General features: G+C 36.8%; 1 protein-coding gene across 6 annotated transcripts in view; it reads left to right on the top strand.

Moving 5' to 3' along the window:
- Positions 1-25,744, top strand: part of PTPN3 (protein tyrosine phosphatase non-receptor type 3) — a 170,570-nt gene that overhangs the window by 111,079 nt on the left and 33,747 nt on the right. For 5 of the 6 annotated variants that reach the window (XM_075022724.1, XM_075022722.1, XM_075022726.1 and 2 more), the window contains 5 exons: positions 2,242-2,305; positions 7,439-7,611; positions 12,605-12,739; positions 14,225-14,401; positions 25,408-25,431. In XM_075022724.1, coding sequence (XP_074878825.1) covers positions 2,242-2,305; positions 7,439-7,611; positions 12,605-12,739; positions 14,225-14,401; positions 25,408-25,431 — 573 coding nt within the window. Of the gene's footprint in view, positions 1-2,241; positions 2,306-2,832; positions 2,898-7,438; positions 7,612-12,604; positions 12,740-14,224; positions 14,402-25,407; positions 25,432-25,744 lie in introns of those variants that run through there. The other variant, XM_075022728.1, reaches the window with a different exon arrangement.

Below are 25,744 nucleotides of genomic sequence, written 5' to 3'. Positions count from 1 at the left end.
GTGATAAGGGCAGCTGAGCCACCAGTTAGAATAAAAGTAACTGCATTCTATTCAGATCATGTTTTGGATGTGGCATCTTCAAGCATTTGTTAAATCTAAATCCTTTGATACCTTAATCTCTTGGATTTTTTTGTGGATTCTGCTATATGCATCGTTCACTCAGCTTGTAGGCGTAACATTGCAAATGATTTTTGGTTAATGTTAAATAAAACTGTCAGATTAGCAAGTGTTCTTTGTCACTGAATTAAATAGGTTTAGTTGTACTTTAAAAAGAATGAATGGAATTGAGAGAGATGCTCTACTTAGAGAAGAGTCAAAATAAAGGGACTTAAAGCCCTGATTTGGCTTGAAGTGATTATGTGGTCATGCAGTGAATCATGTTTTTTAAAAAAAGGGCAGGGGAGAGGAGAAGGATTGAGAGAGTTTTGGTATTTTGGTATGTTGGCTACCTTTTTGTTCTTGGGTGCAGGGTTTTTTGTCTAGTCTGCAAGGTTAGTTTTCCATGTCCTGCATTTCTGCTGGCTCTGTGTTAGGGTAAGAACAGACTGTGACAGCAACTGGGTAAGCTGAGAATGACTACAAAAACTTACTTGTTGAAGTTCAATCTGAGTCAAGAAATGTGGTAAGAAAGAACCAGAAGCATGAAACTTGAGTTGTACTAGTTCAGGTGGAGTAGCACTAGGATTAAGAAAGGTTTTATATATAAATCAGTTGCATCTCAGTAAATACAACTGAAAGTTTATGTGACTTGTCGGGAAGTTCAGAATCCAGAAGTTTTAGATGAGCAATACAGATCATTACTCTTTGAGGTAGCAAGTCAAATGGTGCAAGTATTTCAAGAGTTGGCCTAACAGGAGAGGTGGATATGATTTCAACTTTCCATTAACTTGCACAACAATTTGCCTGGTAGTTAAGGAACAGTGTTAATGAAATTCCTGTTTCTTTGTGGTTCTGTAATTGATGGAGAAAAACATTTTCAGAAATGGGCACATGTTCAGTTTTCCACCTCTTTTGTGTGGGAGGGGATTGTTCGTTCCATTATCTTTCTTGTTTGTAACTGGCAAATATACTCTCCTGTATTCAATGAAGGACATTGCTTTATAACTGAAGCATGTATGTGTCATGGGTAGTGGGGAACGAATGATATGCCATTGTCCCACTTGCTGAGAGTGATGCAAAAACTGTGGTAAGAACTGAGATGACCTTCAATATAGTTCATACTTGATGAGATCTAAGGTGCTGTGAAACATTATCAGTTGACAAGAATATTTTGCGACTTTTACAGCAACCTTCCAAACCCCTTTCATGGTAGTTTTTCAGGCAGATATGACTTGATGAGACCTTAAATAGCTTTCCTAATGCATCCTTGTGATTCCAGCTTATCACAGGTCACAGATTTCTTTTTTGAAAATGTGTAGGTTTTCAGTTATTGAAGTATTGCAGAAAAAACTTAGGTATTTTGGACAAATCTTGTTTTGCTGTAGGAAGGTGCATGGGTACCTAGAAGTTTGTTTAATTTAGCAGAACTGGTAATTAAAATGAAAATTGCTTGAGCTCCAATTCCAATTATAATCCTTACTTATGAATAAATAAATCTTTATTCATACTATGTATATGTAGAAAAGAGATGTGTGGTTCTGTATAAAATTACCACATAAATTATGTAGCAATGCTAATAATTGAAGTGAAAAATATATTAACAGTTTTCTTAGTTTCTGTCCTTTTACAGTTTTGATTTTAACTAAGTGTTTGTTTAGTTATTAATGCAAGTACATGATAATTTTCACATTAAGAAGCCAATTCTGTAAAGTCTCTGGGAAATTTCAGATGATGTATGACCAACCTTGTCATGTCACTAGGGTCTTAAATTTTGTTCCTTTAGTCACAGTTGTCATATGATTCTGAAGTTATACAAACATGACACATTTAACACTTGTGCAGCTTAGTAGAGGATGTCATCAAGTTTTTGCTGCAAGAATAGCTTTGGTGGGAGAGAATTGCTATGTGAACTATTTAAAGAGTGAATGAGGAAGAAACTCAATTTTTAAAAGGCCTTTCTTAGCTAAAATTTTTCATTTGAGTTTCTTGACACCTATTTGCCACTCAACACAGGAGATGGCTGCATACTATTCATTGAATATTTAACAGCTGTAATCTTTTAGGCTCTACGCAGTATTATTTTTCATTGTTTTATCCCTCTAAACATTGTTTACTATTTCATGGTCTGTTTCTTTCTTTTAGGGTGAACATATTAAAAATTTCCTTTAAAAGGAAAAAGTTTTTTATACAACAACGGCAAAAACATGTGAGTATTCATTTAATTTTATTTTGCTCAAATGGTCATGTTCAATTTTTTTTGCCTTAAATGTTAAGACAACAAAACGCTGATCAAAAGGCTCTGTTGTGGTAACTTGCCTTTGAAATTCTGTTTTGTTAACTTGTCCTTGCTATTCTGTTCCTCTTATCCTCGCTCTGTTTCCCGTTTTTGTTTCCTTTCCAACATTGAATTCTTCCATATTCAGTCTGTTGGACTGTATCTTTCCCATGCAGGTTTCTTCTCCCTTGGAGACTTGGGAGAATTGCAGATCTTTGTCCTTTCTCCAGTATTTAGTAACCTAGCATATTTCCATGTTTTTGCCAGCATCTGCTGCTTTTTTCTTTGATGCTATCCCTGCCCTGTAGAGTTCCTCAATGCAGTGAATCTACTAAAAGGCTGCTTATCCTATTTAGGAGGACTTTGTGAGGTCCCTTCTGCTTATGGGGCTCAGAGTTCTGGGAGAAAGGAAGGTTCCTGGAGAAATGGAGAGCTCTGCAGCTGAAAGACATGAGGTTGGAAAGGGGAGTAGTGCACCTCCTGCTGCCTGTAACATAGAGAGCTTTAGAAGCTGGCAAAACAGGTGAAGATAGTTGATAACACTGATGTAAAATTTTTCTGCTGTTAAGAGTTGTCTTCATAATGCTGTGTGCTTTTTGCAGAACAGTTGTAATATTAGTCTTTTCAATAGGGAAAAAAAAATATCTTGATTACAGTATTGTGCTGCCACAATATGATCAGATAAATTAAGATATCTTTTTACAAGAGAAACAAATATTTAATATGACAGAAAAAATACAGAAATTAGTGACCAGTAGATATGTAAATACTTTAATTCACTTGAGGACAGAACTCGAATAGATAGTAAAAGGTAAGTGTTAACTTGTATGTAAACTTATATGAAGGCTCTTTTGAGTAGTAAATGACATCTTGAACTGATAGGAGCTGTGTTACAAGAATACCTTTTGACTCACATTGATTAGAGGGTCTGCTGAACACGGATTGCTAGGGAGGCTTTTTTTACACAAAAGGAGAATGTTTTAATCTTTTTTCTTTTTTTTTTTCTCTCTCCCTGGCACCCCTGCCCCCCCCCCAAGTTTGGTGGGTATCTTCCAAATTTGAGGAGTGTGCATGTATGTACACATTCTTAATTTTCAGGGCTCTTGTAAACAAAGTATCTAGAGATAGTATTACTGCACTAATGCTTACACAAATAGCATGCACAAATGACGCTGTTTTCTTTTTTGAGAGAATGTGTCCTAAGCCACTCTAGAGGGGTCTTAAGGTTTTTTTTGCAACCTTTACATTTCTAAATGTATTGGTTATATGCAAACTTCTCTTGTTCATATATATTTCACTGTATGAAGAAACGAGGGTTTGGCAAACCATTCTACTAGCTTGTGAGTGTAATTGTATTACACTCAGTGTAATTGTTTCACACTTGCAAGTATTACCACCTTCTATATCTGAGGATTAAAAATTCACTGATAAGTAGCCATTTTAAATTCTAAGTATCTTCAAGTATACAAATGTGGGCAAGCTTATGGACAGCAACTTCCAAATGTGTCTGTGAGAATAAACATAGGAACAGAATTCTCTGAGAGTGGTGAGTAACAGTGGTTAGTAAAATGAGTGTCCCTACGTTTTTTTTGGAATATGGAAGAATTGTCAATATATAATAATCTCTGGACTTAAAGATCATATAAAATATGTGTGCTCACTGTATAAAGACTTGACTGTTGTCAAAAATTAAATTTTTCTTTCTGGAGACCTGTGTCACCTTTGAAGAGTGCAGCATTCTTAAAGTTTGTTCCATTAAGCGTTTGATAAATGATGAGAGATCAAGGCCCTTGATTCTTTTAACTAATCTCCTCTTAAGTGATCATAGTTCTTTATTTCATAACCCACTGAGATTAACGTAATGCACACTATATCATGCTGAAAGAGCTACAGAACTGTAGGGAAAATAAGGCCAGCCGCATGACCTTTTTACTCTTTCTCAGTAGATCTGGAAAAGCAGACCAGGTGTGCTATTAAATCTCTAGGTACATCCATCCTTGTCAGTTAGCCCCTTTTGTTGAAATTTAGAGCAGCAAGCCTGCAGTACTTCAGTGGTATTGCTTGGAAAAACTGGTTGTCGCAGTGCAGTGGGAGTGAGGGGGCAGCTGGACTACTAGGGGTTTTCTCTAGAACAGTGGGTCGCTTGAGGGGTTTGTGAGGGCAGGTGACTGAAGTGGTGTTGGTCTTTGGATTGATCAGATTTTTGTTTGAAGGTACAGGAGGAAATGGGTAAATGAGGCTGAAAGTCAGGAAGATGGATGAATGTGGGGAAAGAAGAGCTGATACTATGTATTCATAGGCAAGATTTCATTAAAGATGGTGACAATGCTGTAACATTTCATTTTTGTATGTCACGTGTAGGTTTCGTTACAAAATCTACAAAAAGTTCTCAAAGGCTATGAATTTGCAGTCATCTGAGATGTGCCATGTTTCATTGATTTATTCTTCTTATTTCTCTTACTCCTTTTTTCTTTCCTTATGCCCCTGTTCTGAAGACTCAACTTACCTTATCTCACTCTCTCCCTGCTACTCATCTCTTCTTTTACCCTCCCACTGCTTCAGTCTGTTGATCAGCTACTTGATAGAAGTATGCAATATTTCTGTTTCTACTGAAGAGCTACATAAGGACTGGGGAGCAAGACTGATGAATCAGTGAGTGTCTGGTGCTATAAAAGCTCATGATATGTAGACTTAATGAAGGGTGCAAGATTTAAGGTAGGAATAGGAACTATGCTGGTTTACAGGCAACATTTTAAAGCTTCCAGAAATGAAACTTTATTTCCATTGTGCTTATCTAATACTTAAAACCACCTTCATTTTCTGCATATTAAAATAGATTTGTACTTGCTATGCTGTAGCTATTTTCAAATTCTCTGTGAATGGAATAGGCATGCATCTGATGCAAAGTTTTTCCCTGATGTTGAAATAGCAAGACACTCACTTCAGATGTTGAGAATTGTTCCCTTTACCTCAATGGCCACAGATTTCTCTAATCCTTGTTTCTTGATAACTATTAAAATACTGTTCTTTTGGAACTTGAGTTGAGAAGTATGATGGGCATTAGCTCCTTGGATCCCACTAGAACTCTCTTCACCTTTAAAACGGTGCATAGATTTAATAGCATGACTTGCAACATGGCCTGTTAGTGAGCCAGATGGTTATGTTCACAAAAGATTTTGTTAATTTAAAAATTGACTAAGTTTTTCTGAAACTTCTGAAAGTCTTTATCCTAGGTTAAGTCTGTATTTAAACTTTTAGCCCACTTAGAAGATGCTAAGAAGGTTCTGTTACAACAGTTGGGAAGAACATACTTGTGATGTAGAGAGCAAAATTTGTTACTAATTTCAAACTTAAATTTAAAACCAGAATATTAGGTGTACTTAATTCCTTATCTTTACTCTATGACTTTTCAGTATGATTGAGACGTTTGGATATACTGATTTTTGTGGCAATTGAAAGGCCAGTGCTCCAGGTCAACAAAAATATCTATACACTTCCTTTTATTTGTCTTCTGGAGTAGTAAAACACTTCAAGTGGTATTCAACCAACAGACAGTATGTCAGAAATGCCATTTATCATTAAATCTTTGTGATGTATGCTTTTTACATTGCAAGAAATTCTGAGTTAAAATTTCACTGTACTTGCACATTTTATTTTACATGAGCTAATTAGAAGCAACTGTGGCGAACTGACAAAAATTAATTGGTTCTAATATGCATGAGGCTCAAATAACAAACCCTACTTAAAAAAAAAGCAAAAAAAAAAAAAATTTTTAATGTTTTAATAACTATAGGGAAAACATGCCTGAAAGACTGCAATCAGTTAAATGTTTTGCAGTGCCTATGTAAAATCAAGAGGCAAATCCTTTTTATCTTTCTCTTGAGATTCTCATTGGTTTTCTAAAATAGTGACTTCAGTCATAGATTCTCTGAACTAGTCAAAGTGATTTGCAGTATGTGGCATTAATCTCTGATACATGGCATTTGTAAAATGTTGCCTAGAAACAAAAAGAATAGAAGAAAAACAGATTGAGTATTCCAGCCAAAATGGTCTGTAGGTACTTCCCAGTGGGACCGTTGCTGTGAACAAATAAAAGGACAATGGCAACAACAAATCAAGGTGTTATCCAGGTGTGACCTCTATTTCTTGCTGGACTGTATGAGAAAGAGCTTTATTAGATCTTTCTGAGTCCTTTAATAAAATGGTTTTGCAATCCACCTATCTTATGCAAAACTCTCTCGGGATCTGAAATAGCTCAACAAGATCTACAGTTGACGAGGGCATAAACGTGGGTGGCACAATTGTTACACCTGTGTTTCACTGGCACTTTGGCACTGAAGTTACAAGTAAGAGTTTGCACCAAGACACACAAGCTTTGGATTCTGCTTCCTTTTGATCTCCTCATTGTGGCCTCATGATTATCATCCAGAAAGCAGGATTGGATTTGAACAGTGGTAGCAGCAACTCCAGTTCCATCACAGCTACTTTCTTTCCCCCAAGACGGATCACTGTTAACATCTTTAGTATCTTCTAAAACACTCTCAGGCAGATGGTTTTTGCATACTGTGACTCTTGAAAGAACATTATTGTATTGAAGCCTTATGTGAAGAGTTTGAATTCAAAGATTGAGGGTTTTTTCCTTTCTATGTTGCACCCTTAATGGAATATTTAAGAGTTTTGTTTGTCATAGGAGGTCAAGATCTGACTGGAAACCTGAAACTATATTTAGCTGTTTAATATTACACCCATATATACAAAATCTTTAGCACTCTAGGCTTAAATTTTTCATTATCACTTTAAGTATTAGAAACTGAAAAACTTAATAGTTTTTCAGTATTGCTTGAACTTTTAAAGTGTCCATTTTGCAGTAGAATTTCATATAGTCACATATAAGTCGTATTTTGGCCATCTCCAGCTCAAAATCTCCTATACACTGATTTTTTGTTTTCCTAAATGCATTTTTCCTATTTAAGCTAAAAGTAATTTTATTGTTGTTTTATGAGCTTGTTTACTGAGTTTGATCTGCTTGTATGTATTGAAACATGGTATTTCCTACTGTTACAGAATGAATCCAGAGAGCATATTGTTGCCTTCAACATGTTGAATTACAGAGCATGCAAAAATCTATGGAAATCTTGTGTAGAGCATCACACGTTTTTTCAGGCAAAGAAGTCACTACCTCATGAAAAAAAGATATTGTCACATTATTGGACCCTGGGTTCTAGAAATCCAGCAAAGTAAGTATTGTGTGAAAGCATGTTTTGCTTTGTAATTGAAATGGGAGGATCTGTGTCAGTGATAGCTCAAGTTAGAGTGGCAGAGTTCAGTTCTGCCCACAGCTGTCTCCCAGTTTGTATGTGAACCATTTGAGAAGTTATATAGCTATGGTTTCAGTTTCTGCAACGTGGTATTGTGACAATAGAACTTTTCTTATGATTTCCTAAAAAGTTATTTGAATATAAGCAAGTTTTACTGGTATTGTTTCAACTTGCTCTTTCAGTTCAAAAACACTAGAAAGTAAAAATGCCATGTAGGTAATGATCCAATACCAGAATTTGCAGAACAGATTTGCTCTGAACTGTTTACCTCTTAGTGTCATATACACACTCTGTTTAATATTTTAGGGCAATTTCTGGAGTGCGTCATACCAACCACTTGTTACTGACATGGAGATGAAAAATTTTGTCCCATCCAAGTATTCAAGTCACCACTTTTGTGACATTTCTAATCTTGTATTTGCCTCGTCGGGTTCTGCTGGTCGTGGAGCTGGTTGTTTCATGGTGGTATGAAGCTGGGATTGTTCCTTCCCATGTGCACCAACTGGGCCCTAACTTCATTAAACTTCATCTGCCAGTTTATCGTCTAGTCACTTGATGTTGTAATGTCCTTCTGCACTTCTTCACAATTGACCTTTATTTTTGCTATTCTGTGTGATTAATATCTTCAGCAAACTTTGTTCACTCTTTTCTCTAGATCACTAGTGAATATGTTGAACAGAAGAGCCCCCAACAGATATTGGTCTAAGACTTCACTACTGATCTTTTTCCATGATAAATCTAAAACATTTTTTCCTATTCTCTTTTTTATGTCACAAGTGAACAGGTAATTTCTCCAAGTGAGGACCCTATTCCCTAGCTCCTTAGTTTCTTTATGGGTTTAAGGAACCTTGTCAAATGTCTTTTTGAGATCTTGAGTAGATTAAATTACTAAAGTGAGAGGTTATACTCCAGTAGTTCTGCTGTTTCATCTTGGAGGCTTTTAGATTTTTTTTGATAAGTATCAGTCCCAGTGATTTCTTTCATTATGTTGGTTTGTTCTGTTGTTTCATTTATCAGCAATCCAGCTACAAATGCCATGTTGTGTGTCATGATGGTCTCATCTGTGTCCCGTCATCGCCATCCCCAAGAAAAATTCTGTCATGAAACTTACCAAAAATCTTTCATATTAATAGTGAATGAAAAAGGAAGTCTTATGTCATTATCTTCTCTGAGTGTGAGATTTTGGAGGGTTCTTTTGTCTTTTGATCATATGTAGTCTCTGTAGAAACCTACTTGTTCTGATGATTTTTGGAAAAGTATCTTATTGTTTTCTTTTTGTTTGTGGGGTTTTTGCAGTGTGTTCCCTTAACAGTTTAAATTTACACTTAATTTGTCAGATTGCATTCTCTTTTTCCTATTTGGATAAGCTTCAACTTTTGAGTGATGTCATCACACTTCAAATAGCTTCCCAGATTTTGGTGGCTGTTTGGCTTTTCATACAGTCATGTCTTTCTAGATACCGCAGAAATTCATACCAAGTGGACTAGTATTGCTTGTAAATGAAGCAGTTCACCCATGAGGGCTGTCCAGCAGTAAGAAGACTGATAAACTGTTATGTTTTCTGCTGGAGTGGAATTCCATATTTTTCACCTAGTATTAGAGGATAGCTGAAGCAAGTGAAAACGAGTAGTTGTATGAACAGTAATTTAATTTTCAAATGTTTTACAGATCTATATTTTGAGAATTAGATCCTCTATGGAGTGATATGAACTTGTTCTTCCTATAGTGAAGGCTTTGAGGAGGTGACTTTCTCAAAGCTTGTAGGATTGTCACGTCCTGGAGTCCTTTATTTCTCTCAGATTTGCAAACAGATTCAAAATCCTCATGCTTGTATATACGCATGCACACACAGGCATTGAACAGCCCTTGTAATGTTAAGAAAGAAAATGGTATGAGTTCCAAAGGGTACCTGTTTAGTATCGCTAATTTTTACCAAAAATTTGATTACTGAAAAATTTACTGTTACAACTTCTTAGTAGCTTGTAGCATGCAGGATAGCTCTCATTGTTGAACTAAGTTACTAAGAAAGTTCCAGTGGTTTCATGTTCTGAGGCGTTATCACTGGTGAATTGCTTATTTAAGCTCTTAAGGAATCTCTAGGGAGAACTGTTCATTGTAGTACCTTCCATCAGCTTAATTATATCCTCTGTACTAATGCATTCTTTGGCCTTATTTACGCCAGCAACAAGCATGAAATTTAGGATCTAAGTGAGGCAGAAATGACTCAGCAACCTTTACTATCAGAGACTGTTAAAGTACCTAAGAAGCAACAGGAATTTTGGGAGACTTTCAGTAGTTCCTATCAACTTGGTCACTGTCACTCAGCAAATTATTTTCTTCAACAATTTAAGAAAAGGTGTGAACAAGCCACTTCCAAGGTTATCAGTCATATATTGAAAATTTTTACTTTCCTACTTATTTGTGATTGTGGAATGTTGTAAGAGACAACAAGAGTTTCCACATTCCCTTTCAAGGATGGCTCTGAGCTCAAGTGGAAGCTACGAAACAAAAAAAGGGATTCTGCATTCTCCCTTATGAAAGGAAACAAAATTTTGCATTGAGTAGAACAAACAAACAATAAAACCAAAACCAACCAACCAAACCAAGAAAACCACAAAACCAAACACGCACACAAAAACCCCACTGACCATACCATGTAACCCTGGAGGTTTTAAGACTGACTTATCTTCAATAGTTCTTTTCAGCCAACTTCTGTCAGCTTTGAGGGAAGTTACATTCAGGTTTTACTACCTTAAGTATCACAAGTTTTCCTCTGGAATTGGTAGCTTGCTTGTACTACGTTCTTTTAACTCATGTGAGGCAGATATCCTAGCATTTACTGCATCAGTTCAAATAGTTAAACTCTTGCAAACTGTTAATACAATTTCTTATTTGCACATCTCTGTGCCCTTCTAGATTCCTTAGCTTAAGGTACTAGTGGAATTCCATTTAAATTAGGCTGCTGAGTTGTATAAATCACCTGTAAGCCTTATTCTAAGGAAAGGCAGAATCACATCTCAGATTGAGAGGTAAGTTCATTCAGTGTTTCTGGGCTGAATGCTGAGTAACCTCTCCTATGCACATTCTCATTCCTTTCTGAAAAGCTAAAAATGTACCTATTTTTTCACAAAGAATAACCTTGGTAATACATGGGAGCAAGGAACTGTCACTTCAAGATATTATAGCCCATTCCAGAAAAGCATTGGCAGCTGAGAACTATCCTTGTATTTGACATATAAAGAGCAGCTACTTGGAGTTCAGGAGTTTGTTATGTAGCTTAACTGAAATATCTAGAGAATATATTGTTAAAGTGATTCTGGGGCCAGGGCTTTGGTTTCCATCACATGAGTTACGTTGCACCTCAAAAGTCACCTGCATTGGAAAATGCATGAACAGGTACTTGTAAAAAAGGAAAGCTGGTGAAGGCAAAATATGTGGAATTCTTCAAGTCACCTTTTTTATAGTACATCGTCTTTTTCCACTCTCCCTCTCCGCTCCACCCATATAAGGCTTCTTAGAAAGAAGTCTTTGTTTTTGTAGAAGGCCAGAGTAGTCAGTGCCTTGTCATTGGTATTCAGAAGACTTACAGAAATAAAATGGATAGTACAGGCAAAAGCTTTTCCTGAGTTCATGGTCTGTGTGTTTAGTAAGCTTAAAAACATACATGGGTAGCTGATTTTGATATGTAGTCGCTTCATGTTAAGTTTTCCTTCTTTGTTTTTTAAATGAGGAGAACCTTTAAAAGTACACATTTAGAGGGTGAAGGAATTAATTTGCTTTAAAATCATGAACAAGATATGTAAAACACTTCAGAATATAAAAAAGGCTTGGATTGCTTTTTTTTCTTTTATAAACAAAAAGGAGTACAATGCAAAACATATGTATGGTTTGATATTAGCATGAGTAATATCCACAGGATAAACAACTTTTTGTTTTGGTTTGGCTTTTTTGTTGTTTTTATGCTATGTAAAATTGAGACATTTCAGCTCTATAGTAAAGTCCTTACATGCTCTGCTATCCCAGCTGCCCATGAGGTACAGCTCAGGACGTAGTGAGCCAAAGATGATTTCTCTATAACTCATAAATTGCTGCTTTTCCATGAGAAATCCTAGGCTTGTAAACTTGAGGATGAGCAGCTTATCTCTCTGCTTGTCTTGTGGAATGCTGTGTAAAAAGATACATAAAAGTTAGTTTATCTCAATTTTGATCTACTTTAAAAAAATTCTTTATGCTGTATAATTCCATTAGCAAGGTATTTTTATTGCTTTTCTAGCTAAGGTTCTGGTTCTGATGCAACCCTTATCTTGTCAGATTCTTGTCACAAGAAGCAGTCCAGACTTGGAGATCTTGCTTTCATGTCAGATCTTTCTCTAATGGTTTAGTTCTATAAGGAACACATCACTCCGTGTGGCTTCCTTCTGGAAATAGAGTGGTCTGGTGTAGCTCTTATTTGCTGAGGCAGCAGGGAGATGGTTAAGGTAGTCCTGTGCTCAGTGAAGCCATTAGTGAATTGTTACCTCTTTATGAGTTCTAACAGGGAACATCTAGAATCTTTTGCCTGTATTTGAACCATGTTTTGTCTGGCACTTAGTTCAGTACCCATAGGACACACTGAATTTCCTGTTTTCCCCTCCATCTTCTTAAACACAATTGGGTTAAAAATAACTCCCAGAAAAAAGTTATTTTTACTGAGGCTTGTGATTAGCATTGTAGCAGGGATTAACAGTTTTATTGCTACAAGTGAAGGACAGCAACTGCCTCTGCAAGAATGCAAATGCGTAAGTAAGGAAGGGTGAGCACAGGTGACTCTTTAAAACACATGAATTATAAAATTGACTTTCATAAGCATATTTTATGTCATTTAAATTTTCTATCCAAAATAATTCACATACAGTCTTCTATTTCTTTTCAGGTCTGTAAACAGCCAGTACTGCAGAAAAGTTATAGGTGGAATGGTTTGGAACCCATCTATGAGACGATCTTTATCTGTTGAGCATCTAGAGACCAAAAGCCTTCCTTCTCGATCACCTCCTGTTACCCCTAATTGGTAAATCCAGTTTCAGGCTTTCCCATGCCTGCCAGCTTCCTACCTTTTCTAATTGTATGTACTCTAGCTGAATAATTAGGTAGTGTGTACGTATATATTTAAACATTGTTATTCTGAGAATATATATGACAACAGGAGAAGAGTGGGTGTCACTTACCTCAACTTTAGCAAGGCTTTTGATACTGTCTGCCAAAATATTATACCCAAGTTAAGACGTTACATTCTGGAAGGGTGGACAACAAGATGGTTAAAAAAAAAAATAATAACGGTTGGATGACTGGACTCAGAAGGGAGTTGTTAATGGGTCATACTCTACCTGGAGGCCAATAACAAGTGGAGTACTGCAGGGATCTATCTTGGGACCTGTCCTGCTTAACGTCTTTATGACCTTGAGGAGGCAATGGAGTGCTTGCTCATAAAGTTTGCAGACAACACCAAACTGGGGGGATGAGTCAATAAGCTTGGGGGCAGGGCTGCTATCCAAAGGGACCGTGAGAGTCTGGAGAAATGGGCCAATAGGATCTGTATGACATTCAGTGAAGACAAATGCACAGTCCTGGGAAAGAAGAACCCAGTGCAACGGTTTTGTCTGCTATGCAACTGTCTGGAAAAGAACCTGGTAATCTTCATAGGCAGCAAGCTGTACATGAGCTATCTGCTGTGCCCTGGCAGCAAAGAAGTCCACAGCAACCTGGCAGTATTAACAGAAGCATAGATGGTAGATCAAGGGAAGTGACTATCCCCCTTTTGCTCAGCATTCATTAGACATTATTAGAATGCTGCAGCTGCTTTTGTGTCCTCTAATACAAGAAAGACACTGACAAACTGGAGTGAGCTCAGCAAAGGCCACCGGCCACCAAGGTAGTCAGGAGGCTGGAGCACTTACCCTATGAGGAGAGGCCGAGACAACTGCACTTGGTCAGCCTGGAGAAGCAGGGGTTTCCCAAATGCCTAATAACAGCCTGGGAACACTTAGGAGGAGGCCAGGTTCTTTAGTGTTGCATGGTGGGAGGATGAGGCAACAGGTATATGTTGAAACATGAGAGGCTCTGTCTGGACATAATGAATGTTTCACCGCAAGGACAGTTGAGCAGTGGTTGCTTAGAGAAGTTTTGCGGTCTCCACCCTTCAAGTTTTTGAGATCAGACTGGATAAAGCCTTAAGCAGCCTCAGTTGACCCTGCTTTGAGCAGAAGGTTGGACTCGGTGACCTCCATAGGTCCCTTCCAACCTGAATTATCCTATGATTAGAACTTTAACAATACAGGTAGCATATTAGAAGAGGGGGAAAAACGAATCAGTTCAGTGTACTGATTGCCTAGGATACCATATAAAATGCTTAAAAACTGATTCTTTAAAGTGAGACCCATAGGCCTGTCATGAAGATTTCAGGACATAGATTGCAATAGGATAGAAATTTCACTTTCATAAAGTTTTATGAATTATTCTGATCTTCCAGCTTGTGCTTGTGTTCCTTATTTTTAAGGCGGAGTCCTAGACTACGTCATGAAATTCGTAAACCCCGACACTCATCTGTAGATAACCTTACAAATGAGATTAGTTACATTACTGAAACGGAGGATGTTTTTTACACCTATAAGGGCTCTCCAACGTCGAAGGACAGTGATTCGGAGTTCTCTCAGAACCGTAGTCCACAGAGGAGGTAAGGCCTTCTGCAAGCAATTCATTGCCTATTTGGTTTTGGGTTTTTTTTAAAAAAAAAACCAACCAAATAGCTTTAGTATAAAACAATCATCATCACTTATAATATTAAAATGAGTTCAAACAGTTTTGTGTTTGCATAAGCTTTATTTTGACAAATTCCTAAACTGCAATTGCCATGATACAAAATGACAAGTTAAAAACAAACCAATCCTTCATCCCTAAACAATATTCAGTAGTCGAGTTCTCAGTAAAATTAGTGAAGCTATTAAGGCATGCCTGTTCACATCTGTAATACCCTGTTTCCTAGTAGCTTCTGCAACCCCTTCCTACCTGTTATAAACTCTTTCTTTTTTGGGGGGGAGTGGGGAGACTTATTGAACTCTTTAAAGATTTGACTTATGTTCCACCTCATCAGCTCAGTATCGTCAGTTGAAAGAGGTACTGCATTTCAGTAAACACAAGAGCATAATAATGCTAGCAGTCATCCATCTTTTTCTTCCTCAGAGGAGCTGTAGATTGCTAGTGTACAGGCAGTCTCTGCTTTTTGCCTTGAGGTATTTTTGCTGTATTCCTTGAGGACCAACTTTGTTCTCCCCTGCAGCAGTCTAACCACTGCTAGATTTGCTTCCAGGGCTTGAGGCACCTATCTTTGTGCACTGATTATTTGTTTGCTCATATATTTCATTTTATGTGTGGTTTCACTCTTATCTTACAGATGCATTTCTTAATGAGTGACTTCAGATTAACACAATATTAACTTCAGGAATAATGTACAAAGTCATTGATCGTTCAGTCTCAAAAGGAAAACAGAGCTACTTTAAAACTTTCAGCCGGGGAGAATGCTGTGTATTAAAATGCAGCTTCCTTCGTAATGTTACGAAAGGAAAATGGTTTCTAGCGATCACTAGTAACTTTAAGGCAAGATGTATGCTTTTGAGAAGCAATGTATTAGTGGAAGCTAATAGGACTCACCTACTACCTCTGTGATAGTGTGCAGCTACTAACTGTAGCTTTAAACTCTGGTTTTAAACTGTTTTCTTTAAATTTTAATACAATAATATTGTTACTACATTACAGCAGAGGTTTCTATGAAAGAAGGGGAAAATTAACATGTTGCATGCTTATTTGGAGTTTGTCACTCTGGTGTTTTAAGTTGTTTTTCTGTTTTTCTGACTGGAAGTCAGATGAACCTTAATACTAGTAGTATCAGTAATAACCATGATAATATATAAAAGTGATGCCTCTAGATGTTGTGAATAGTCATACATAGGAAGCCATGTCTTTCCTGTGTTTTAACATTTACAGATTATACACTTTTGGAAGTATTTTCTGAGTAAAAATAATAAGAGGCAGACCATAAGAGGAGGAGATGAGGGTAGAAGCTTTAGAGAGAAAACTAAGTTGCCGTGCTGTGTTTGGTGACTGGCAGATTGTGTCCTCCCAGTTAGTACGTTGTTGGGTTTTTTCTTTTATTTTCGTTTTTCTTTTTGTCCCCTGTATTTTTTTCCTTTCCTTCCTGTTTCACCTATCCTATGCCTACTGAGAATGGAGTGGGAAAGCCTGCTTTTATGCTGTTTCTCAGACAGTGAAAATAGGATGGTCTAAATTTGAAAATAACACATTTATTTTCTGGGCACTAAATGACTATGCCGTATCTGAGTAATATCACTCACTGTGGAGAAGCTTACTGTTATTACCTCATATAAACCAAATTTTCTATATGTCTTATCCCCAACGCATTCTTGATTTCTTGGGTATGTTTATAATATTTGATACTCTGCAGGTAACTGAAAAAATGCTTGCATAAATCTGATTAATTTAAATTTGAAGTGTGTGTTTTAGAAGGAGAATGCATGGAATGAATGATCCTTTGTATTGACTGCTAGACTTTCATGAAGTAAAATGATCATTAATACTTTTTAACAATTGAGGTAAAATATAAACTAACCGTACAAATAAAAAAAATGTTTCTTCTCTACGCTGAAGTTTTCAACAGTTTATGTTAGTCCATATTCCAGTTTTTCTTCTCTTATATTCTTACAGTAGTCATTACTTGCCTCACTCCCCTTGCTGAAAGATGTAAAGTAAAATTAAGTATATATGTGTAGTAAAATCTTTCTTTCCCTGAATGCTTTATTGAATAAGGGAATCCTACCCTATCAGCTAAATCTGTTTTAGAAGAAAAAAGTTTAACTTGCATATCTTCAGTATTAAAGATGGACACTTATGCTGAACTTTTGCCAGACTTTAGGAATATTTAGATATTAACTATAAAACACCTTGTAGTGTATTGATAAGTCTTTTAAAGCCAACTTACCGATTTTTGCCATGCTGGTCTTTAGTAGATTTGAATGGACAAAATTGAAACATGTTATGGAAAAAAACCCCAGATTTGTAATTTCAATATTTCTTTTTCATTAAGGGAGAGCCAATAGTAGCTTCTCATAGTCCTGCTAATATACGTTGTCTTTAGAAGGCTGTCTTTTTACTGCTTAGCCTGCTGTCTGAGACTGTCAAAAAAGGTGTTAGTTAATGCTAATTATAACTCTGAATAGCTTTGGTATGAAAAAATATGTGAAACATTTTTTGAGAGCTACTAGCAAACAACTGTAAGATGCTGATTTTTAATTGCCGAATTGTTGTCTGGGACCTCAAATCTTAATTATAATCATGCAGCTGCTTGATTTTTGTAAACTAAATATGTTCACATCAATTTCTTTTACAGTAGCTGAAGCTCAAGACTGTGCAAGCTGCAGTTAGCACGGGATATGGCTCTTTTCTATTTTTCAGGCTGCCATCAGAATTTCAGGGGTGGGGAGATTAGTTTTCACCTGTTTCACTTCAGCCCCGCAGTAATGTCTTAAGTCCTTTTTGTCAAATGACAAGTGGTCCAAGATAGACCTACCTTCAAACTGGTCTGTTGTGGTGTAGTTCTTTTTGAGACAAATACATACGTAAAAACTCCTATAACAAGACTTGCTGTGTACATAATTCTACCAAGGCATGCTTGGAAGGAACCTTGGTGGGTATCAGAACTGTAGAAGCCCCCACTGTTGGCAGAGTATGTACACCTGCATTTATTTCCCTTTACAGCTTTTTTTTTTCCTCCTGACAATACCAAGTATAATTATTTTCTTAATAGATTTTTTTCCTTGCTGTGTTTACTCACTTAAGGGAATCAATCGAGTCCTATTTTCTTTCTATAAAACAGTACACAATTTAGAAAACAAATTATGTGGAACAGCTCTTAGTTTAGAGAGCATAAAACATGTCAGTTGTTAACATTTCTTCTTCTATTTCTTTAAATATGTTGTACTGTATCAACATGTCAACACCTAGAACTGTGTTTACTGTTAAGTACTTTAAATGAGCATGCTGGAGATGAGGGTCAAGAATATTTTGTCATTTATTATATTGTTTCTCTGAAGAACACAGTGATTGTTTTAAAAATGTGCTTTGTGTGAACGTTCTACCTCTTAACTGAAATATATGAGGTACATCCTACAGGCTGTGACTGGAAAAAAGAAAGCAAATCATGCACGTAGGTGAACTACAGAAAGCCAGGGCAAGCTTGTGATTGTGTTTGGTGTAGCTAGACTGCTTCTGCTACCCAAATTATCTAAGGTACTTTCACACTTAAGTACAATTTGAGGCTCATAGTAAAAAGAAGCAATTTTTCTCTCTCAGATTAGTGTCTGCAGAAAAGATTGGAGCTGTCTATTACATATGTATTATAGACAAAAAATTGCTCTAATCCCAAATTAACATATATTAAATAGAGCTTTATTCACAGGGCATGAATAGGTTTGCCTATCTAAGCCAGCTATCTCAAATCACAGCTGCAATACAAAACCTGTCATCAAAGACAGTGCTGAAGAGGACTTCAAGAGGACTTTTGTTTAGCCCAGGGCTCCCCAGCCTTTGTGAAGAAGCCTCCCCTGTCAGTTCTTTCTCCTCTTTGTTGCCTTGCTGCTGTGAATCTCATCTCACTGCTACTGCCACTGAAAAATTAACACTAACACAGACATGGAGCCCACCCTGAGCCTTCTGAAGTCTCATAGGTTGCTTTCTGTGTTATACCACACTTTGTTATTGGCTGTGCCTCACCAGTTCAGAACAGGTAATCTAGTCTATCTTCTGACTACATGTTGTACTCACTCTGTCACTATATTTATCCCACGCCTACTTGCATATGCACATGATGCTACTATTATTTTGGTTTTAAAATTATTTCAAGAATAATATTGAGTTAAAACATGCTAATTAGTAAGTGTACTTGTTTGATAACTGTTTTTTCAGTTAAAACTGGCTTTCCCTAGTCTTGGCTTCAGGCTACCTGGCATAAGCTCATCTTGACCATCTACTATCCTGACAGGTAGCCTGGATAGACCTCCTGGAAGAGGTTGCATTCAAGACAAATATTTCCCTTTCAGTGTAACAGCTTTAAACCACAGGTGGTTATTTTTAAAGGCAGGCTGATGGACTTGTGCAGGGAATTCTTTTTGATTGCAATTTTTACTTTTTTTAGCCTGGTGTAGTACCTGAAGATTACCACTGTTGCAGTCTATCTTGATAAAGGTACCACTACGGTTTCCAAATCTGGGATAAGGAAAGCCTCACTGGTGTAGGGGAACAAATCGTTGTTACTGATTTGCCTTTCTGTGACACTAATGCAATCTGTATGCTACTGTGTCATTTAAGGGCAAAAGGCTACAGTGAAAATGAAATAGTCATACTGAAGTATGTGACATGGTTTCAAGACCAGGTTGGGAAATTCCAAAATATCGTTGATGCAAGTAGTAACCTTCAAAACTAAGTTGGCTTTAAGTGGGGCAATAGACTGATTACATTTTGGAATTAGGTACTCTGACATGCTTGGTCTTGTATCAGATGTTAGGTTTTGTCTTGAAAGACTGTGCTGTCCATCCCCAGTGCAAGTTCTGGTTCTTGGTATTGATATCTTTGGGGGGAAAAAAAAAAAAGTAACAATGTTTATCACACCCAGTAGTTCATGTGTAGGATTCTTCACCAATGAGCTGCTACAAGAACAGAAAAAAACTTGAAAGAAACTAGCTTACCCTTTACCTTCAAGTAAATAAGTGAAAATTTAAACAACTAAAATGAGTTTGTTTCCTTATGTTCAAGTATTTGATGTAAATTACAAATCTGAAGATTTAAATGTTTCAGTAATACACATTTTAAACACTTGGTGAATTTAAAATACCAAGGTCTGCCATGAAAACACAAAGACATGTAACCAAGTAGTATTTAAGGAGCTTTGAATTTTAATTTTCCCTGTATGTTCCTTTCCTTTTTCTCAAGCATCTTTTGGTGCCTGAGGTGTGATACAGATGTTCACACCTCACAGTGCAATGAGAAATGAAAGTGAATGAATGAATGACAAGAAATGCAAACTGAAAACCACTGTGTTGTTCAATGATCTTAACCTCCGAGAACCCATCTGTGAGAAGCTGCATGGTTTTCTGCTGGTCACTAAGAAAAGGGAAGAGTATCCTCCACTCTTTCCAGTTCATGGATTTGAAGTTTTAATCCAGCTTTGTGGGAAGACCATGCGTTATTGCCAACACCCACACTTGCCCCAAGTGTTGTCTCATTAAAGTAAGCTGGTGTTTCTTTCAGACAAGAAGGTGTTAGGTGCAAAAAACAGTTACTGAAACAAACAGATTTCCTTGTGGTTCAGGATAACCTTATTCATGTTACCTGTGTAGGACCAATTTCTCCTTTACATGAGGAGCAGAGCTTATTTTTGACCTTGTAAATTCAGGTTTAATGGCTTGTGCTTTTTTATACTATAGGTGGAATTGTTTGGAGTGTTAATATAGCTATTGCTTGCCCTCTTAATGACTTTCTTCATGGTTTTGAACACACTTTTCTGAGTGGGAAGGATACTTGTTAGTAAGAATATATAAATTTAACTATGTATATAAGGTGCTATCTCAAGGGAAAAAATAACTGGATTATTGGCTTGGAAAAGTAACCTGATAAAGCTGTGTAGGGTCTTGCTACTTGAACTGTATTCAGTTTCTCTTGTTCACTCTGTAATTAAATAAATCAAAGATGTCTGTCTGGTTTGGAACAGCAGACTGCGTAGGAACAAGTGTTTTGGTAGTTTTTTAGAGTAGACTCAGTGGCCTGACAGGAAAGATTAGCTGTGAAATTTTCTGTTTAACCAGAAAGAAGATTACTGTAAAACACATTTCTAAGTGACAAGGTATAGTATCAGTCGGTAAGAAAAACTTACTGACAAATGAGGCCTTATAGATCTTATATTTAGATAATTGGTGAGGTGAATCTGGCTAATTATTCATAGGTAAGAGCGTATGATGTATAAGGAGATCCAGGAGGCTGGGGGATGTTGAAGAGGGGTCGGTCGCATTGTTGCCTTACTCTGCCAAAAGAGGGTTATCAAGAATATGGAGCCAAATCTTCTTGGAGGTGCACAGCAAAAACACGTGAGGCAATAGACACAAGTTACAGCAAGGGAAATGCTCAAATGGCACTGGCAGGGGGACAGAGGGAATCACACTGAGATTAGTTAAGCCCTCATACACATTGACAGAAAGGTGGAGGTGTTTCCATCCTTGGAGAACCTCAAAATGCAACATGACAGGGAACTGAACACCCTCATCTAACTTTGATGTTGGCTGTTCCTTGAACAAGAGTTTAGGTGATCTCTCAAGATCCCTTCCAACCAAAATTACTTTGAGACTACAATTCTACTTGTGAAAAATGCCACATATTCCTGCATAAGCTTTTCTGTTTAAGTTAAATGTGCTTGCAAAGCTATAAACCTCTTTAACTTATATTCTAAAAACTATCTTTTGGTGGTGATATAGATGGCATAATGTGTACAGTTCCAGCGTTGGAAGGGAAGGAAATGAAATGATGAACTAGTATACAAAAAGGAAATTCACTTGCACTGTGCTATGAATTTCTGGAAGTGCATATACACTCCTGGTGTAAGTGTGATGCATCATCTGGTGAAGGTATTGCACTGAAAATAGATTTCCTGAACGTATGCTGCATTTGTTCAATTCTTTCAGTTTACCATTTTGATAGACAATAAACTGTAGCTGCATAGTGAGCTTTGGTAAAGGTACTGTGGGAACACATCATTATTTTAACTTAAATATAATTCCTTTTGCAAAGAAAATTTTTAAAGCATTACTGTTGATAAAAGTACCTTTCAGATGTATCCAGCCACGTCCTAGTAACTACTTTCTTAGTAAAAAATTGCAAATAATTTTAAAAAAAAACATTTTAAACTAAGTTATTTATCCTTAGTTTTTAATCATATGCAGACGTGATCAATTCCTTGTTCTTACAAAACCTGCTGCATTTCACAAAAGTCCCTTGTCCTTGTGTACTTCAGTCTTTCTCAAGGAAGATGTCCTTCTAATACTAGACAATGGGTCTAAGAACATTTCAGTTAGTTTCAAATTAGGGTTTTAAGACTACTAGATTTTATGAGTTTTACTGTGCTCTTCTACTCAATATACATGAAAGTAGTACATGTATATATTTTGCTTACATGTAAACCTTTCTTTTTAAATATATATCCCTATTAAAATGTACTCTGCTTTCCTTGCCAGTTCAAAAAACAATCATTTCGCATCCAAAAAGAAAGTCTCAAAGTTGAATTCCAAATCCACGATAAGGCAAATTTTGCAGCAAGCCAAGCAGTTACAGAGTATCAGAATGCATGAAAATTTCAGAGAAAGTCAGTAAACTGGAATATGGTCAATAGAGGCAATGCAGAGTAACTGAAAGTATCCTTTTATGGATGATCACAGCAGCATACAAATGTGAATGGAATTTGTAGAAAATCACTGAAAAACTTGCATATACCATGAAGTCCTCAAGTTTTTCCATAACGGTACTCTTAAGTATGCAGCACAAAGAATCTACGTGGCCTTCTTACGCAGTTGTTCTGTTCATAGAAATGCTGAATATTCTGTATATAAATTTCTCTAAAAGGCAGCAAAAAGGCGTTGCTGCAAGTATCTTCCACTTATTTGGCTTATGAATAATAATCCCAGTTTTAATGGTCAGCTCTCAGAAAAGAGGTGATAATGGAAGTGCTGGCACATACAATCTCCCCAGCCCTGCAGGTGTTACAATAAATGAAGCTTTAAGAACTTCAGGAACAGCACAAGGGCAAAACCTACAGATGTTTCCTTCATTTGTTTGTAAAGGGGGAGTTTTGCTACAGTGCTATTGTTTCAGTTGTCCCTATTCTCTTGGGGTTTTACTCCGCTGTAGTTTATCATCCTCAGTTCTCAGAATAGTAGAATTCCCTGGTAGGGCCCACCAAAATGGGGAGGAGGGGTCTTTCCTTAAGACCTTTTCTTTCTGTCCTCCTGACGGAAGAGAAGTGTTAGACTTTTCAGGGCAAAGAGTTTTATTATGAAGATAGTCACCAACAGAGCAATCCATAGTGAGTGAAAGATTGAAATGGCATCATTTTAGATATATTGTGGAGTAAGGAAGGGAAACTACCTGCAGTTTTAAAGTGTTTGCTTGTTAGCTGCACCAATGGAAAGCTTAATTTCCTTGCAAGGAAGGGCGCTCTTTCTCAATGAAAAAGTTGAATGGCTGGTCTGGTGAGTATTGTCTTTTATTGACTTAAAATATGGTCCTTGTCATATGCTGTGAAATGAGGAAGATAGGTTAGTAAAATGCAGAGTGTCGTATAGCCAGAAAAGATCATCTAGTCATTCATGTTTAAGGCACTTTATGATATTGGTGAGTAATTAAATGTTAGAAATACTATTTAACTGAGTTGCAGAGCAAAATTCTGCAGCTCTAGCATGCTGAGCTACTAAGGACTTCAGGATGACACAGCTGATGAATTTTTTTTAGCCTTGAATTTGGTCACTTTCTAGGTCAAATTTTTTGTTACCTTCTTCCACTTTAAAAGGTTACAGAATGATTCAGTAACTATTTCAGAGCTCATATGTTTGAATTGAAGTGCAATAATTTAACAGATAAGCCTTCAGCAAATACTACTAAGAATTTGTATCCTCCATTTAAGTCTCCAGAGGTATTACTGAGATGATGAAAAATTTGCTGTGTGTTTATACACAGTATGTGAATGGAAGCCCAAGTTGTTTTTTTCTGTCTCAAATTACCTCACTCTATTGGGAGGAAAGAGGGGAGATAATGTATTAAAATAGGGACATTGCATCGTTTGCATCACAATTCTGTCTGTGTAAATTTTTGGTGAAGTCTTTTGAAAGGGTTAACTTACAGCAGCTTGAATTCTGTACAGAATTTGGTAATAGAGCTGTAGCTCTACTGTGGCAAAATGTAGAAAAGCTGTACAGTTTCATTGTTCTTTGCCTCACGAGGAAATCAATAAGCTTAAACGAAAATAAATTCAATGTTTCTTTATTTTTAGCGTGACTTCCTAAGGAAGGCTTATGTCATTGCACTGCCCGTCCACCTCTGTTCCCACTTGAGAATGTTTGGACAATTACGGTCAAATCTAATGTAGGAGTCAAGTTTTCAAAGATGCAAAGTCTTCTACAAGATTAGTGAAAGTCAGTGACTAGGCAGAAAAAAAAAACCAAACAAACTCAAACTTAAACTGCCATTCTCCTCTCACTAAGCAATTACAGTATGAGTTCAATGGTTGTCTGTTCCATTTAGATGTGGGCTGGTCAGGCAGCAAGTGAGTGTATGTTCCCAAAGGATCTGCTGTGCACTGCTGGCACTTAGGGGGTAAAAATACTATGGGGATTGCAAACAAGGAGAACCACAGGTATAAGTGGGAGAATGGGGGTCAGTGGAATCAGAAGGGGGGGGGGGCATGACTGCATTAAAAAAGGAAGAAGTTTAGTGCTTTAAAAAAAATTAAAAGTACACAAAACCAAAACCACCACAAATTCTTAGGGAATCAAGCTTCACCATCTCTGCCTCTCAAGGAAGAAATTCTTCATATTGTAGAATACATGTAAGGAAACTTAACCAGACCGATACTGCTGCTGTTTTTACTGTAGTTTTGATGAAACATAGTACATAATTCTTAATATTGAGTGTTTTAGAGAACAATAATTGAAATTTTAACTGCATACTGTGAATTGCCTCCTATAATTTGACAATTCAACAGCTCTACATTCAAACCGAACTACTTCATGTTTGTATTTTTCCAGCATGGACTTACATCACTCCAGGTTTTGTGGACACTGCTTAATTAAATTTGTAAAGCTATCCCATCTGCCTTAAACTTACTTTGCTTTGCAGGCACCTTTTGGGTAACTTTTACTTTCAAATTTATCTTAGTATTATGGCTATTGTTTTAATTGATGTACTAGAGTTTAGCTCACTGTTTCAGGTGATTTCTGACGAAGCTAACTGAATGCCTTGGAAAATGCTATGTACCGCAAATTTTGATTTCTTTTCCCTGCTAGATTGTCCTCATCTGTGTAACCACTTGTGCTTTAGTTATGCTTTGTCTTAAAGTTCTCTCTCAACACCTGTTCTGCTCTCACATGATAAGAATAAGCGTAAGAAACTTCACGCTTCTGAAACCGCCTATGCTCATTTCTTGTTAACTGTACATAAAGATATTGCCATGTTTGACTTTCTACAAAATACAGTCAGTGATGTCTGTAGTCATTGTGATCCACGTCGAAAACTTTCTTAAATGATGTAGAGTGTCTTGCTAAGTAATTGCCTCTGTAAACTCCTAAATAGTTTAAGTAGCAGTAGCAGATGTGCGTTGTCTGTAGTTGGGCTTGTGCCAAAAGTGGAAGTGAGCGGTTAGAGCTGCCCTGGGATTTTTGTTGAGTGTTTCAGAAATTCCGTAATTGTCTGATTCAGACTTCCAGCAGAGGATTAAGTATTCTTTAATTTACCATGAGCACACCTTCTGGCTTTTATGCAGGCTTTGTTAATTGTTATTAGAATTTAGTTCTTGTTTTCCTGAAGATTTAACTTATGTTCATTTACTGTTGGTTTTGTCTTTTTTTTTTTTAACAGGTCATCTGAACAAGAATCACCAAAGTGAGTTTTCTTTAAACTTCCTACTATATAATCTCTAGTTTTAAGAGATGTAATAAAATACAAAACTTGAACTGATTTTTCAAAGTAGTGGTCTTGTATGGTTAAAAGACACAAATAAAAGAAGATTGTAAAGATTGGGGGGGGGGGGGGGGGGGGAAGCTTTTGGATCAGGATGTGTAAAATCTTAAGTCCTAACAGAGCCCTAATCACTATTACCAAAGAACTTGGTTAAAAAAAGTGGTAAAAGTTTAATGATACAAAAATCCACTGGTAATCTTATCTGGTAACTCTTCATATAGTGCCAGAAGGCATT

This window comes from Buteo buteo, chromosome 3 (assembly GCF_964188355.1).
Source record: "Buteo buteo chromosome 3, bButBut1.hap1.1, whole genome shotgun sequence".
In the NCBI taxonomy this organism is placed as follows: domain Eukaryota; kingdom Metazoa; phylum Chordata; class Aves; order Accipitriformes; family Accipitridae; genus Buteo; species Buteo buteo.
The sequence above is the reverse complement of the archived record's forward strand: the minus strand, read 5'-3'. Positions and strand labels throughout refer to the sequence as shown.